The sequence below is a fragment of the Melanaphis sacchari genome, unplaced genomic scaffold, assembly GCF_002803265.2.
Source record: "Melanaphis sacchari strain LSU unplaced genomic scaffold, SCAv2.0 Contig32_pilon_pilon, whole genome shotgun sequence".
Taxonomy (NCBI): Eukaryota; Metazoa; Arthropoda; class Insecta; order Hemiptera; family Aphididae; genus Melanaphis; species Melanaphis sacchari.
The window spans coordinates 2,433,862-2,450,705 of NW_020271199.1; the positions used below are offsets into that span (position 1 = coordinate 2,433,862).

The 16,844-nt window shown below is 28.9% G+C and overlaps 1 protein-coding gene across 1 annotated transcript in view; it reads right to left on the reverse strand.

The window, feature by feature from the left end:
* LOC112596584 (homeotic protein distal-less-like) overlaps nt 1–16,571 on the reverse strand; it is a 106,311-nt gene extending 89,740 nt beyond the window's left edge. Inside the window, exon 1 of the mRNA XM_025342344.1 lies at nt 15,558–16,571. Within this exon, the coding sequence (XP_025198129.1) occupies nt 15,558–16,029 (472 nt within the window). The 5' untranslated portion in view covers nt 16,030–16,571. The remainder of the gene's footprint in view (nt 1–15,557) is intronic.
* Nucleotides 16,572–16,844: the final 273 nt, after the last annotated feature.

Consider the following 16,844-nt stretch of genomic DNA (forward strand, 5'->3'; position numbering starts at 1 on the left):
TTAAAGGTAAGTACTACTTATATGTCTTATATAATTATAATTATACAGAATATACAGCAAACAAAATACTTAACGTTATTATCACTACTTATCGAATTGTATCTTTTTTGTCATGTTGTGACATATTTTTCAAATTATTACCAATCTTCCTTCATCAAGAAAATAGTACGGTTCCTTACAACACTGCATTCAGTTAATAAAAAATGTATATTCCTGGTTTAAACGTGTATACGAAGCACAATACTTGTGCTTTATTGCAGTAATAATAATTTACTACGACTGAACACAAAAAAATCGAATCGCTGCTACGTATTTTAAACATATTTAAATAACACATGCCACAATACATTACGCAAAATATATTGTAAAAATAATATACGTTTTGATATGTGTAGTGGACTAGTTGGACGACGTTGATAGGTTGAAATGTTTAAGTTAGTTGATTTTAATAAAGTTACAATAGATATACATATCATATTATTATTCCATTATGATGCGCTTACATTTTAACCTGTATTGCAGTAGTAGTAGAAGTAGTAGTAGCAGTAGTAGTAATAGTAGGTGTAATGAATATAATCAAATAGGTGGTATAAGTACAATAAGTACATATACATCTAAAATGACTTAACGAGTTACTTTACTGCAGTACTCCATAAGTAGTTATGGTAATCACTACAAATTTCGCTGCAACCTAATATTATACGCTTATGTTTTTTCTCTTAAATGTTTTGGCACTAGTGTAACGCGTGTTCTATACCGATATACCAATTTACCTTGCAAGACTATCGAAACTATAATAATAATAGATTACATTATATAGGTACCTATTCGCCTAAGTAAAAGTCTTATATTATTATAAATATTACTACGAAATATTAAGTCATCTTACTTATAATAGAGAATTTTATTTAAATTTAAAAGTTTCGAATACATTGATGAGGCCAGAATTACGTTAAAATTATATGAAATCACCGACAAAATATCGCCAATAAAATATCGCATGACCAGAATATGGAAACTGAAGTATCGCGAAACCAATATATCGCATGGAATAAATATAGACAGTATGAAATATAACAGTAATTTAGTTAGAAATAAATAATATTGATTATTGATTGATATTTTATAATAGTTATGAATAATTTTATATAATTCAAATTTAAAAGCATATGACGTTTTTATATAAATATATTATAGAAGAATTGGTAAAAATATGTATAATATAACAAAATTGATGTAAGTATTAAAAAAAAAATTTAATGGAAGTATAAATTAAATGAAATACCTTGAAGATGATCTTCAAATTCTCGATTATGATAATCTACTACTATTTTCTTTACTCGCTCAGCAAAACTGTCTTGTTCTTTTTAATTATTGGTATATTTCGATTTAACAGATGCGATAATAATTTACGGCGGTATTATTTATTTACGATATATTGGTTTTGCGACATTTTTGTTGCGATATTTTGGTCACGCAATATTTTACCGACGATATTTTGTCAGGGTACCTTTTTACGAATTTATTTTAATTTTTAATTTTATTAAGATTGTTACACTTTATAGGGCATACTTAATAAACTAAGGTAAATATTATTATTCGTGTTGAACTTAATTGGAGATGTATTTTTAGTTATTTAATGATCGTACAAATTATTTAAATTTTCACGGACAAATTTATAATTAAATATACACATTATAAACGATTTTGATAATATAAATATTCCCAACTATTATAACTTTCAGCTATACTCTGTGAACATTAATCGTATATTACATGCCTAAAACATATGTGAAGAAAATAATTTTTTTTTTTAATTTCACACAAATTTCTAGGCTGTATAATTGATTAGGAGAAGGAGTATAATCTCTTTTCTTTGTATTCGATTTCAATTTAAATTATTTAATTACGTTTTATATTATAAATAGTTATAATACACTTGTCGGTACCTACACATAGAATTATTATTTTATAACTGTAATATTTAAGAGCTTAACTTATTGTCCTGAAATATATTATATTGTTATAATTACAAATTAAATCAAATCATCAGTTTCTGTTAATATGCCATTACGACATGTGCGTATTATAACTTTTAAATTTACGATCTATTAGACGGAATCATCATAATAGTTGTGATAGTGTATGTGAAATTAACACAACGTAGAAAAACTGCCTATATTCAATTATTGTACAGGTATACCTATAATACATATACATTTTGTGAAGAAAAAAATTAGGACTGTAAACTTCTACATATTATATTTATTGTTCTTTAAATACGATTTAAAAAAAAAAAATATTTTAACACAATCTTAGAGTTTTGTTCGCATTTTTTTTTTTTTTTTGCTCGTATTAATAATTTTAAATGTATTTTTATAAAGTTTATAATGTATTATTTACATATATGTATTAAAAAAAACTTATGTTAGTTTTAAAGAAAAATTTTTTTTTTTTATAATTTGACTTTGCTTTTAACATTAACATTATTATTTCCATATTATATGCATATTTTCATATATGTATCACAATCAAGATAGGTATATTTAGCCACTTAAAAGTCTTTATATTTTTAATTAACTTTATATTAATATTTTATCAATTTAAAATGTATTATGTATAATATTTTATATTTTTGTACTACTATATTTAGTAATTATAAATCATATAAATATTTTATATAATCCTTGAATGTTAACATGTCAAATTCTTTTATTTTATTACAATTTATTTTTGTGAATAAAAATTATTATTGTTAAAACAGTTCTATTAAAATCACGATGTAAAACAAAATAACTAAAATCAACTATTATAATATAAATCATTTTTTTTTTTTTTTGCAAATCATATTGAAAATGTGTTTATCAGTTATTGGTTATAATATCACTTCATAAAGTAAATCTAGAATCAATCGACGATGAGTTAATTGTTGTCCGCAATCAAATTATGAGAAAAACTGATAAAAAACAAATTATACTCGAATTCCAAACAATTATACATTTGAACAGAGATAAAAACATTTATAAACGAGTAAAAGAAATTTTTTCGTAAGGTTACTACCTCATTGTAACATCTTAGGTACTATGTTAAAGTTCGATAGGTATCTATAGTATACCTAGTGTTAAAATAATTAGTTGGGTGATTTTTAATGTGTACAATCGTTATATAATATAATAGGTAAATGAAAAAATAATTTCAAACTTCATAGCATAGAACCCACCATTGGAGGTAGATAATTTCCGGCCTTGGTATATTTATTAGATACACACGTATGCATACATTTATATATTGATAAATTTAAATATTATGAAAGACATTTTGTTTTGTACAAAAGCAAAAATACGTCGGTTATATTATGCCTATACGTACATATAAAAAGTGGAAATGGAGCGGCCATTTGTGTTTCAAAAATCAATATAGGTTTTGACGGTTTATGTGTGTGTGTGTGTGTGTGTGTGAACCCGTAAGAAAATATTGTTATGCGTAGGTATATATAGGAACCTTTTTTTTTGGCCGCACGAAAGCAAAACGTCCGCATATTATATATTATGCACTCTGCCAGCGGCGGAACGACGTGCGAACCGACAAAATAGTAGGATTTTTTTCTTCATTTATTTATTTATTATTATTACTTTTTTTTTTTTGTAAAGCCACCACAACCGCCGTCGCCGCCGTTGCGGTTTGACGGACGCGCCTTCGACTTCACATCGTCGTCGTCGGCTTCGTCTTCGTAGTCTTCGGAGTAGGAGGGCCAATCGTCACGTACTTGGAGTGTGAAAAAAAATATACACACTCGCGCACACGCATACGAATATAATAATAATGCGTGAAAATGTGACAAGGTCTAACATGAAACAACATTGTTCCGTATGTGCACACAATGACTATACACGAAATTCCATCGGTTACATTATTTTTTGTTTACAATATACGCAAGTGCGCGCGGATTTTATTAACGTAATATTATTAAATTCACTATAAGTTTATAACACATAGAATATAGACATCTGATACATATTTTAGAGAAAATCTAATGAAAATTTGTCGAATCTTAACTCGGTATACATCTCTCGTTTGGCCTTGTCTTTCACTTATAATATTCTTCTACTATATATATATAATATGCTTCATAATATTATAAGGATGATTTTACCTTAATAAGCCCTTAAGTTATTGATGTATACAGGATGTTAATGCGTATGAAGATACTCTAAAGATAATGGAAAAAACAGTATGTATTATAGTATTAAAGGAAATTATTAAAATTGAATGTTATTCATAATATAATTTTAGATATTTTACAGCGCAGGTCGGAATCATGAAAATAACATTAGTTCAAAAACTTTGTACATAATTTATATTGTTTGATATTATTTACACAATATTATGCACGATTATTGTGCCTATATATTCACTTCACTTTTAGCATTTTTTTACTATCTATTATTCAAACTCTATTGCCGATAGATATTGAAGCTTGATAATTTTATCCTATTTTGCTATTTAATAATTTTTTCAGGAATTGATCGTTAATAATTTGATATTTAAAGTATAATATATAAATGCAATATAGCGTGTTTTAAATGTATATATTAATCTATATATTACGTATATATTTTTATATTTTTAATAAAACAATCATATTTTCCTATATTATAACATAATACGAACTTCACACACTCCATTAGAAACACACACGCGCACTCGCGCACTTATTGTGTACTGCAGTTGAATGGAACCGAAGAACAATAGGTCCGTTATATACGAGATCGGAAAGTCGAGGCGTAAATATTCGAATGCAAAAAGAGAAAAACAATTATCCGACGATTATATATATACAATATGTTATATACATATTTATATACATATTTGTATGCATATGGGTTTACATGATATACTATACAAGTACGTAACTATATATAAGTAAAAGAATAGAGAGCTGCAAATGCTACATTACATTATATATATATATTATGTGTGCGTGTGTGTGTGTGTATGCATGGCAGCTGGGCCGAACCAAAGTTTTTGGATAGTAAAAAAAAAATCTCCCTAGTGTTTTAGTTCTCTAATGGATATTACGAATATAATATGATTTTTCGCTTTACAAAATATATACCTCCGTAGTTTTTATTATAATATATATTCTTGTATGATATGTTACCGTCAATGTCTGGAATTCAGATATTGTTTAAAATGGCTAATCAAATAATAATATAATGTTAGGACACATTAGGATTTGTCTATTGAGAATATAACTATAAATACAAATAAAATTTAACTATACATGTTTAACTCAATAATGTTGTACATTGATATATATTGGTTAGTAATTATAATTTTTAATATTTTCGATATATTTCATTCATCTGTTATTGACAATCAAATTTAGATTATTAGATTTTAGAATGACGAGTGCAGTCTTACTACTAGAAACAACAATATTATGAGATTTTAATAAGAATCAAATCTAAAAAACTTTCCTTCAATAGATTTTGGATGTTTTTGACTGTGGACAAATTGCAGTATGTATGTATAGTCATCATCATCATCATCGCCGTCGTCGAGTGAGATTTTTTTCAAAAAATAAAATAATAACCATGCTTATAATATGTTTACACTATAACCTTTTATTAACACTTAATTTTATCTCACTCACAGTAAAACATTAAGATACGAGAAGAATTTTTTATACAATTGCAAATTATAAGTCTATGGTTTATCAACAAATTACTGTCATCATGACGACGGAACCAAATATTTTTACCATAATTAAATATCAGAAAAAAAAAAAAGAAAAAAAAGAGATAAATAGATTATAACAATAATTATATTATTATTTATCGAAATTTATATGCATACAGCTACATCGGCACCCATCTTTGTCTATTAGTTTTTTTTATGTACTGATTAATTGTTTTGGAGTTGTAACGTTTAATTTTGTACGGATATTTAACCAAAAAATAGACTTTATAAATAATAATTAAGGTTTATAAACAAATGTCTATATGATACATGATTGATCGAATTTTTGATTTAGGCAAGTACATATATTTATCATACTAACAATTTCATTTCCAAATATATATAAGCTTATAAGTAAATAATATACATACATCTATACATAAATTGCTATGCGCATAACAGAAAACCAAAAATAATAAGTATAATATTACTAGATATAGTAATCATAGCTTTGTGCATATAATACTACAGTGCGTGTCTTATATATTATATAGACGGCATTTGAAGGCTATTTAAATATATAAAATTGAATTAAAATAGCATTTTAGATGATATCCTTCGGAAACACGCAAACATTCTATGTTCATCATTAGTATTTCTTTGAAAAATAATATAAATTTATATTATATAGTATATTCGGATTATTAACATTTAGAATATTAATAAAACGTAATATGTTAATCTTTATATTTTTATTTTTTACTTTATCTAAATATATCACGGAAAAAACAATATGGTTTTAGCTATTTTCAATATACTACCCGCATTATGTTTTATTCGTTTTGCGAAATAAAATATAGTTTTCAATTTATAATTTTATTATATCAATTGCATATGACAGGTAATATGAAATATTATACAAAAATATTGCGATCACGAGTTCAATATCAGTGAGTGAACGCCGCCGATCGTTCCAATGATTGAGATAGCTTACTCGACACTGCAGGACTAAAAGAATAATATAACAATATAGTACAGAATTAGCTGAGCGTTTTTACGAGATAATGAGCGAAGTCCTCAGGGCACGTGTGCGGTGTAATGTAATAATAAAATACTCATCGAGGTGTACACATTATATACCTACCTACCTATACACCTACCTAAATAAATATACAGTATATACTGTATGTGCATGTGCAGCGTATATTACAAGTTAATCCACGGCTGGCCACTGTATAGGTAAAAATTTACAAAAATTTTTTCGACTGTAAACACGACGTTGTCGATTAAGTAATTAAAGCTCATTATCATCGTTATACTCCCCCAATAATAGGTAACGTATTATATTTAATAATGAGTAATAACAACAGACAACGATTATATTATTATAATATACATGACAGCCCGTTTACGCGGTTTTGAGTACATCTAAATATTGTTATTATGTAATAGAGATATTTATGATGTGAACAATTTTCCCGGCAACTAAGGTCATTATATAGTTATACATATAATGTGCGTCATTGTGTTAAATCATATTGGTTTTTGATAATGTATTCAAACAATAATGAAACAATAATCGACGCCTAATAGGTATATGTATGTTTTCTTTAAAAACGATTTACCAAAGCTCTATAATTAAATATAATAGATAATTGTTTTTTAAATGTCATATAAATTAGTATATTATAATATTTACAGTTTAATACGTATTGAAATATATATCACTATCGTGACATGGTGTATTTTATAGACGCGTAAATAAGTCGGTTTTATAGATTATTTAATATATGTGATTATATTGATGAGGTTTATTGGAATAAACAAAACAACGATATTGTATTAAATTGAAATCAATATATAATTTTAGTCAAAAAAAGTTGACCGATGACGATATAATTTTATTAATACGATCATATATTATTATTTTATTTCAAAACCAATTAAAATTATGACAAAATAACTAATATATTGTGTACATAATTGTATATGTTTGAGCCAATTTTGATTTACATAGATTGGCTACATAAAATTTGAATTATATTTGTTTTAACATTTAAAATTATCAGTATAACTGGTGTATTACATTCAGTTATAATAGCGAATAATATTATACATAATTTTAATAAATATTTATTAAATTTATTATATTTAAAAATTTTATAGAAACGTTATATTTAACTGCGAATAACGCGTATTTCAGTTAAATTGTGTATAAGTCAGCATAGAATATACAGGAAATTGCTATTTTGCTGGCCTACTTTTTATGGTTTTCGCGTTATAAAAAATTAATGTAATTGCAGTAGCCAAACTGCAGCGGTGCCTTTAAATAAGATGACGACGACGACGACGATGATGATAATAACAATAACAATAATATAAATATAGTCGCTATTTATACGGATTCGTTCTGATTTAAAATTTTTAAAAAAGCGTATTGCGAAGTTCTTATATTATATATTATTACTGCGACCCACGGTTAGAGAAATCTGTGGAAGCAAACTATTATATTTTAAATCAGATTTTATTTTTATAATATAATATTGTCATGAGTAAGCAAAGCACTTTAAATTTTCCATTTATTTTATTGTGGGCGTATGCCAATACTATACCTATATATTCCCTGTATAAAGTAATACTCGATGTGTCTTTATATTATATTTACGCACCTTGTTCTCATAATAACTCAGTTTATAATAAACGTATAACTTATTATATATATATATATATTTAAGTTATGAATAGATAAAATTTTACTCAAAAAGCCAATGGACTTAAAAGCTTACTTTTATCGAATTTGTTTTCTTGTTTGAAAAAAAATCTGATCGATAATCCCAACTTATTAACATAATAATATTTCGTATAAATGGTTATGGAAAGAAAAATCTTAATTCAAGATATAACATTGGTTTCTTATTTCTTAAACATATATATATATATATGTAATATGGAATAACGTAGAGTATAATATAATGTAGAGATATTACCGAAATCCAAGTACGCGCGATTAGACCATTATTATTATAATTATATTTTATATACGTTCTGCATGCTACATATTAATTTTATGTGGCTATGACATTTTAATAATTGTTAACCTTTAAATGATACGTCTTATAAAGATAAGTTAATCTTTTTATTTACACTCGTTATTAATTCCCCATGGTTAATCGACCGATAATGCGTTTTACATTAAAATTATGACTTATAATTATTTGTACTAACATGGACATCGTTAAATCTCGCGATCGGTTAAATTGTGAATACAATTTTAGTGTACTACTTTGCTTTTGTGTCGATGATGACTACTCCAACATAATCGCTTATTAATGTTATTGATCTGATGTAATAAGAACAAAAAACAAAAAAATCAAATAATGTCATTTCTTGCCATCAACGATAAGTTAAGTTTGACTCAAATATACCTATTACGTAATAGACTTAATTGTTTCACACCAACACTGTAGGTATATTTACGTAATATTCAATATGAATTTTCAACAATCAGAAAAATACAACTTATATATATGTAATATACATTACGATATATAATATAATATATTATATATGCCAAGATGCATTTTTAATTAAAATATCAATGATACAATATGCAAGTACACGTATATATACCTACTAGCTGATTTATCCGGCGTTTAACTGAAGAAGTTTAAAGTGTTTCACGTGGTTTTTACATATATGGGCGTTCTGAATTATATATATATATATATATACATTATATAGGTACACGTGGGGGTGTTTATTTGTTATATAGATATGATGGTGATTATATGAGGTGGTTGTCCACCTCCATCCCATCACAAAACGCGGACCTCGCACGACCGATATGGTATATTATTTTATTTTATTTTTTTTTTTTTGCCAACAGTCACCAATAGCAACATTTTCGTAACCATGTACAATACACACGGTCGAAAACTATATAAGCAGATATTTTTGTGGAGTGTGACTAGCTCTACAGTGTATGTCTATGTTCATATTCTAATATATATATGCCCCAAAAATACGTGTACACAATATATGTACACATGGCATACATGTAAATGTTATAGCGGGCCATGGTCACACCGAAAATGTATAATCGTTTTTTTCGTACGGACACAGACTTATACATATAATATAATAATTTGTATGATATATTATTATATCTATACGCACGTAAATCGAACGAAATAGCTGTGCAAGCGACGCTCATCATAATGTAATATATAACACAATAATGTTATGTGAACGGTGTATTATATGTGTGCGCTTAAAAAGACGACGTGCATATTGTTTCGTTTTCCGATAAATATGTATAAGTACTCATTATATTCTAAATAAGTACAATAATGCTACTAAAAAAAATATCTGCATCATATTATATTCATATGTATTTATAACGCACGAGAATATTATCATTGCATTAACATAAAGATGTGGTGCAAATTTAAAGAAATTAGATTATTAAATATATTTATAGAGATTTAAATAATAATAGGTAATGTTTATATACATAATAGGTATAACTCAGCGGTGTCTGCTAAATTTAATATATAATATTGGTATTTAACTATTATATGGATAGGTCTAACTAATTAGTTTGATTCATTTACAAACCTCATAGATTACTAAACTAAATACATTTTATATGTATAGGTATGTTATATATTTGTTTAAATATTATATAGTTTTTTAGTAGATAATTTTTAAGTAATTTACAACGACTTATGAATCATTATTTATTTAATGGTACCTAAACATAATATTATATTTATAAACTGTAGTGATGAACACAAAAATAGTTTAAAAACCAAATAATATTTTTCATTATTTTTTATTATAATATTAAAGTTTGCTATAACTAGCTGTTATATCGAATCACTCTTTACCTATATAATGCAACGTAAGCTAAACGAGTATTACAGTTACAAATTAGAAAGATAATTTTTCTATATCCAATATAAATTCTTTTATCTATACTTTGTTATCTCAGAAATTTTGTAGTAAAATCATTCTATTTATTGTATATATAGTAAACATATAGTAGTTAATAACTATATACCTATACTTAGACTAATTTGTAAAAATTGAACTTCTTTCAAGCAAATTTAAAAATAAAATAATATAATATATTATGTATATAATTGATCACTTTTTAAAAGCTATACTTTTTTTAACCATATAGGAAACATCGGTGATAATAAGGAGTAGATTTTAACTTCGCAAATATTTTAAGTGACTATAGGTAAACATATTGGCAAAATGGAAAGTGATTTAAATTAAATTTAAGATCTGAAACCTCAAATAATATATTCGTTATTATATTACGTTACATTGCTATATACGTAGTATAACAAATAAATTATATTATTTAATGTGATTATTTTTCATGAAAATATATACATTTATTAGAGATGATATTTTTAGCTACGTGTTAACAGAAAGCGCAGAAGCTATTTATTAGGGAAATCGATATCATATTTTTCCATACAGTATCGATTTTAATCACTAACGACGACGACGTGACTGAACATACAGTCTGACTTTACAAATAAAAATCAATGTACCTATTATTAAAATTTGTGATGCCAGCAATCTGTCATGTCGTCTTGGCGGCGTATATAAAAATATGAAATATGAAAACCGCAGCCACCGTGGGTTCGATTAATCGACCGTTACAATATAAATAATATAACACTATGTGAATAAATATATATATATATATATATATATAATATACGCCTATATATAGCTGTTAAGTAATAAATTCGATATAGTGTATTATGTAGCGCACCTACGCACATGCTTAATGCGTATAATTATTATTCAATGAATAGAAAACGATATTTAATTATCGCGATTGACACCATAATATATATATATATATATATAACGATGTACTACATCGTGTTTGAACTAGGGTTAAAAAATTTCATATAGGTAGACATACAAGTATCTATACAACTGCAGTAGCGGTAATATTATTATGTATATTTAAACATGTTTATATATATTATATATAGCCTCTTAAAGCTAAAAAATTTAACAATTTTGTTATACTATATAAACGACTGGATGATAAACTTATAATCCATTTAGCTCTGAATAAAATGCATTAAACTGAAGAATAATTTATAATTTTAAATTACATTTTAAAATAGTCAGAAAATTATATAAAAAAATCAGATTTTGTAACGTTTATCAAACATTATAATATACTTTTATAACTTTTTTAGAAAACGAAAACGCATAAAAAACATTCAGCATTATATTTAGTACCTATCCTTATAATACCCAAGGGCCAAGATGCAATTATTTACATTACAAAAAAGATTTATACTATGGCTCAAAACCAAACAAAAATCACTGTGAGCATTATTAACTCTATATTAAAAAAAATATCGATGAGGATATGTGCAATATATTGTAGGTAGGTAATCGTTCTGTTGGTTAAATTTAAGCGATAACAGTGAATGATTGAACGAAGAGAGAAGGGGAACGATAAGTGCTGCTATTCGTATATATATTTAGAACCCCACACCATAGCCTATATAGTACAATATAAATATATTAGTATATATCTATATAGTTTTATACTTATTCATTTATACACGTGTGCGTATAAATGTATTAAAAACGATAATAAAAATTAGCTTAGGGTTGAATTATACGATAGAGCAACCCACCCCAAGTGACGTGTGTGATCTCATTGTTATTGTCTCGCATTATAATAATATAATATCAGTATTATATAATAGAATAGGATCTTTTCTTATCATCGGTGAATTTTTGAGATCTTATTTAAAAACTACGTACAATTTCAAACATAAACTTATTATATAGTATTGTAAGCTTGATCTTTAAAAACTTAAGTCTTTATCCCGTTTTTTAATAGAAGAATTATGGAAATATAAATGAAAACCTCTTTTAGCTACAAATACAAAGAAAAGAATACGTTTAGGAATTTAGACGTGTATTTTGCAAAATGTAACTAATTAATCTATAGAAAAATGATTAGAAATCTGAAAAGAGATTACATTTTTTTGTTAAGCGTACTTGAGATTGATTTGTCCACATTTTTTTTATTATAATTTATAATGTAATTTTTTTTTTGATTTAAGGTGATAAAATCAAAAACGTAGAAAAGTCAATGTCAAGTAGACTTCACACTATATTAAAATCTGTTTTCAGATTTATTTTTATTTCATTAGATCAATCGGTACATTTAGCAAAAACACGTTTAAATTTTTATGGTCTGCGTACATTAGACAATGATAGAAATAATCGGTATATCTGATCCCCTTTCATGAAATGTTTTATTAATTATAAGTGATTACCAATTGTTAAAATTAAAAATAAATCTTAGGAACAATAAAAATAAATATAGTTTATGAGGAATTATTAATCGCAAGAAATTATTTAAATAAAGTATTTTTATTAGTATGTTATTATATATAAATATATGAAAAATACACATATTACTGAAATCAATTTATAAATTTAAACTATTTAAGCAGGTTTTAAAATTATTAATCGTTTTACTTATAATATGAGACTTTTTGAATATTGACATATCGAATAAGCAAAATATTTCGATGCTAATAGTAGGAATATGTTCAAACAATAAAAATAATAAAATTAATACATTTTATCTTGGTGCTATGATATTTAATTCTATCATACCTATCTATACGTGGTCAAACCCACTCTTCTGAGACTGATAACAATATTATATTTCTTTAAATGTATTTAATTTTCTCTGCCAATAATGAAATTATATCCATGTACTAACTGCAGCAGCTCATCATAATCGGCGTATATACCAACGAATCGAGAGAAAACAATGCTCCGATAAGTGTCACAATATAATGTAACATGTATTAATATATTACACATTATACGTATTATTCTTGGTTGTACTGCACAGGTTATATTTGTGTTTGTGTCTATTCGAAAAACACTTGTCATCTGCGGACACGTTCATACTCGTGTGCAATGTGTGTACTCGAGTTAAAACTTTTGTTTCTGTGGCGGTACAATAGTATAATGTATAGGTATAAATGAATTATATTATACAAATTATAACAGCGATATAAAAAAATGAAACAAAATAACAACGCGGAAATATGAAAATTTTTTTGTCAATTGCACTATTGTGTGTGTGTATATATATAAGCGTTTAGTTCATAGGAAACTCACAATATTACATAGATTTAGTATAGTTTGTTGTGCAAAATGAACGTGTAAAAGTTACAATGAACTTATAAATAGTAAACGTAGGTACTCAACCATTATGTAGATATATATGTAACTAAATTATTATATCATTTACACACATAGTTAAAACTTGAAGTTTACGAGTAATTATAATTTATGGGTTCGTCTTGAGTAATTAATTTTTATTTGTTTAAATTTATTCTTTCTATATAGGTATAATATCAGTGTAGATAGTTCGATAATAGTTTTATTTTCACTCCAGAAAAATCGTTAATGTTTGTTGTCGCGAAGAAAGTCATTTACAATGACGATAGCAAAAAAGCCCTTCGAATTAACATAATATTTTAAAATATTATAAATTTATTTTTCTAATCACAAAACTATAAAAACACCCATCTTGAAAATACCATTATGATACGATATTATGCTACTGTAGAGACTTGTTGATAAGACTAATATGATATAATTTACTAATACGTATGTATACAATATAGTATGTGGAATCGTGAAGATCGTGCAGTATGTATGTGGGTACATAGAATAATATTATATCTAGGCACTTACGCGTAAATGGAAAAACGTATATATATACTGTATGCGCCCTGTGTGGTCTAATCGGCATGCTTTATACGGACGACGGACTGAATAAATCGATTACCGCGCATTGTTCTAGGAGAAGCTATAATTTATTATCCCACACCATCGTCGGTAAAATACTATATTATTTTTATAGATATTAAAACGTACTTAAAAAAGTTTTAGGAATATTTGGCATTTACAAAGTTTTCAACACACATCTTTATTTAATAATTATATTTCGGTAAAAAAACATGGGTATATATATTATATTATACTATCTGTTCTCCTGTTTATATATGCAGTTGTAAAAAAAATAATATGTTTCCAGGCCATTTATAAAACTTGTCATAAACATGAGAAATTGATGCATAAAACATCTAAGAAATATTATTTGAAGACATTAGATTTCTTATGATGTGCAAACGTTTGTAGAAGGATTACATTATTTTTTCTGAATGTTGCAATGTTAAATATTATTTTACCTATATAACTTATGCGCAAGACAACCTAATAATGTGCACGAGAAAATTACTGTTTGAAAAAAAAAACAATTGCGAAGTTTACGTATGTACAAACGTATATAAACATTGTATGTATCACGTGATAAACCTAACTATAGGTACAATTTCTATAGAAAACAAAACGCGATTTAGGGTATTCAGTCTAACGAAAATATAACCTCTTGACAAATAAAGAAAATATCATATGAATCGAAATATTTTAAATCATAAAGTTCAACAGCTATACAGGCAAATCGTATAGTACTAAAAGAAATCACAAAACCGCGATTTCGATAGTTTTCGTTATAGAAAAACGGATTACAGCCTATAGCTAAAGATACAGAGAAGCTGCAGGTCTTCAGAGCATCAGAGATACTATATATTATCATTACAATATCTACAAATATAAAATTTTGGGTCCAAAATCAAAATCAGTTGTGCGGACCTCACCCACCCCTCCAAAGGCGGTGATTTAATCCTAACAGTTCTGTGACCTACCTAACTAATTCGTTTAAATACATCACGGACATCGATATTTTTTAGTTTTGAAAACGATTAATATGTGACTACCGCACTTACCTTCTTTGGTTGGCGACGGACACTGCGGCGTGTACGATCCGATGTGATAGCTCGAGTACGAGTTCTGGTGCATTGTCGGGAACGGGTACGCGGACATGGCGCCCCTGGGGCTACCGAACCCACCGGCGCCGTCGTGGTGATGGGGTTGCAGCGACGCTGCGTTTCCGTGGTGCTGCGTGGGACTGCTGTGGTGCTGGTTGACCGCGGCTGCGGCGGCGGCCGCAAAGTGTGGATGGGCGTGTGGGTGCGGGTGGTAAACACCACGCACGTTGTACGGGTTCTGCTGGAGCTCGATGAACGCCGACTTGGACGTCGGCACTGGCGTTATGCTGCCGCCGCCTCCACCGCGCGAGTCTTGGCCGCCGACGGCCGCATTGTTTCCGCCCGGGCCGTTGGCGCCGCCACCTCCACCGCCGGAACCAGGACCTCCCGTGCTCAGAGCCGTTGCGTCCATGGCGTCGCCACCGGCCATCGACGACGGCGTGCCCGTGGACCTCTGTTGCTGTTGCTGGTTAGTGCCGCCACCGCCGCCCCCTCCGAACGGGCTCCCGATCTCCCCGTAATTCAGCGTGATGGCTGTCGGATACAACGGACGGGTGGAAAAGTCAATAATTTCGACCGGCGGCAGACGTGCAGTATCCTGAGCGGCCGCGCGCGCGTCCGCTGTGCAGTGTGCGGGTACAACGGTATCGTGATGTACCTATGCGCGAAAAGCGAGCGGTTTGTTAACCTAGCCGATAAATCGACACGGAAAAACCGTGGAACGAGATACGAGAACGCACTGGTACACACCACACACACGACACGACGACGACGAAGCTTTCCGAAGAACAATGTATGTAACGTGTATGCGTTTCGTACGCCGGTCGGGCGCGTGTGATGTCGATAAAAAACGACGGCGTTAAAAAAAAAATATTCAAAACAATGATAAGTAATTGAAAAGCGATAAAAAAATAAATCGCGACGTGACGGCGAACGACGACGCGACGACGAGACGGACCACGGTAACGTGCGCACGGACGACGCGATACGTTCGACGGACGACCTCGCAATGAACCGGCCGAGAGATGTCGCACGACGCGTCGGGGTGCAACCAGTCGGACCGGTCCGGTGAAGGAGGCGGTTACGGCGTGCGCGGACCCCGCCGCGTCCCCCGCCCATTGGTCGTCCGCCATCGTCGCGGCGCGTCGCCGGCGGTGGGGAGCGTCGGCGGCGGACCCAGCCCCGGACGCCGTCACCCCGCCGCCTACGAACGCTCTCCCACACGCGGCGGCCGGCTCGGTCGAC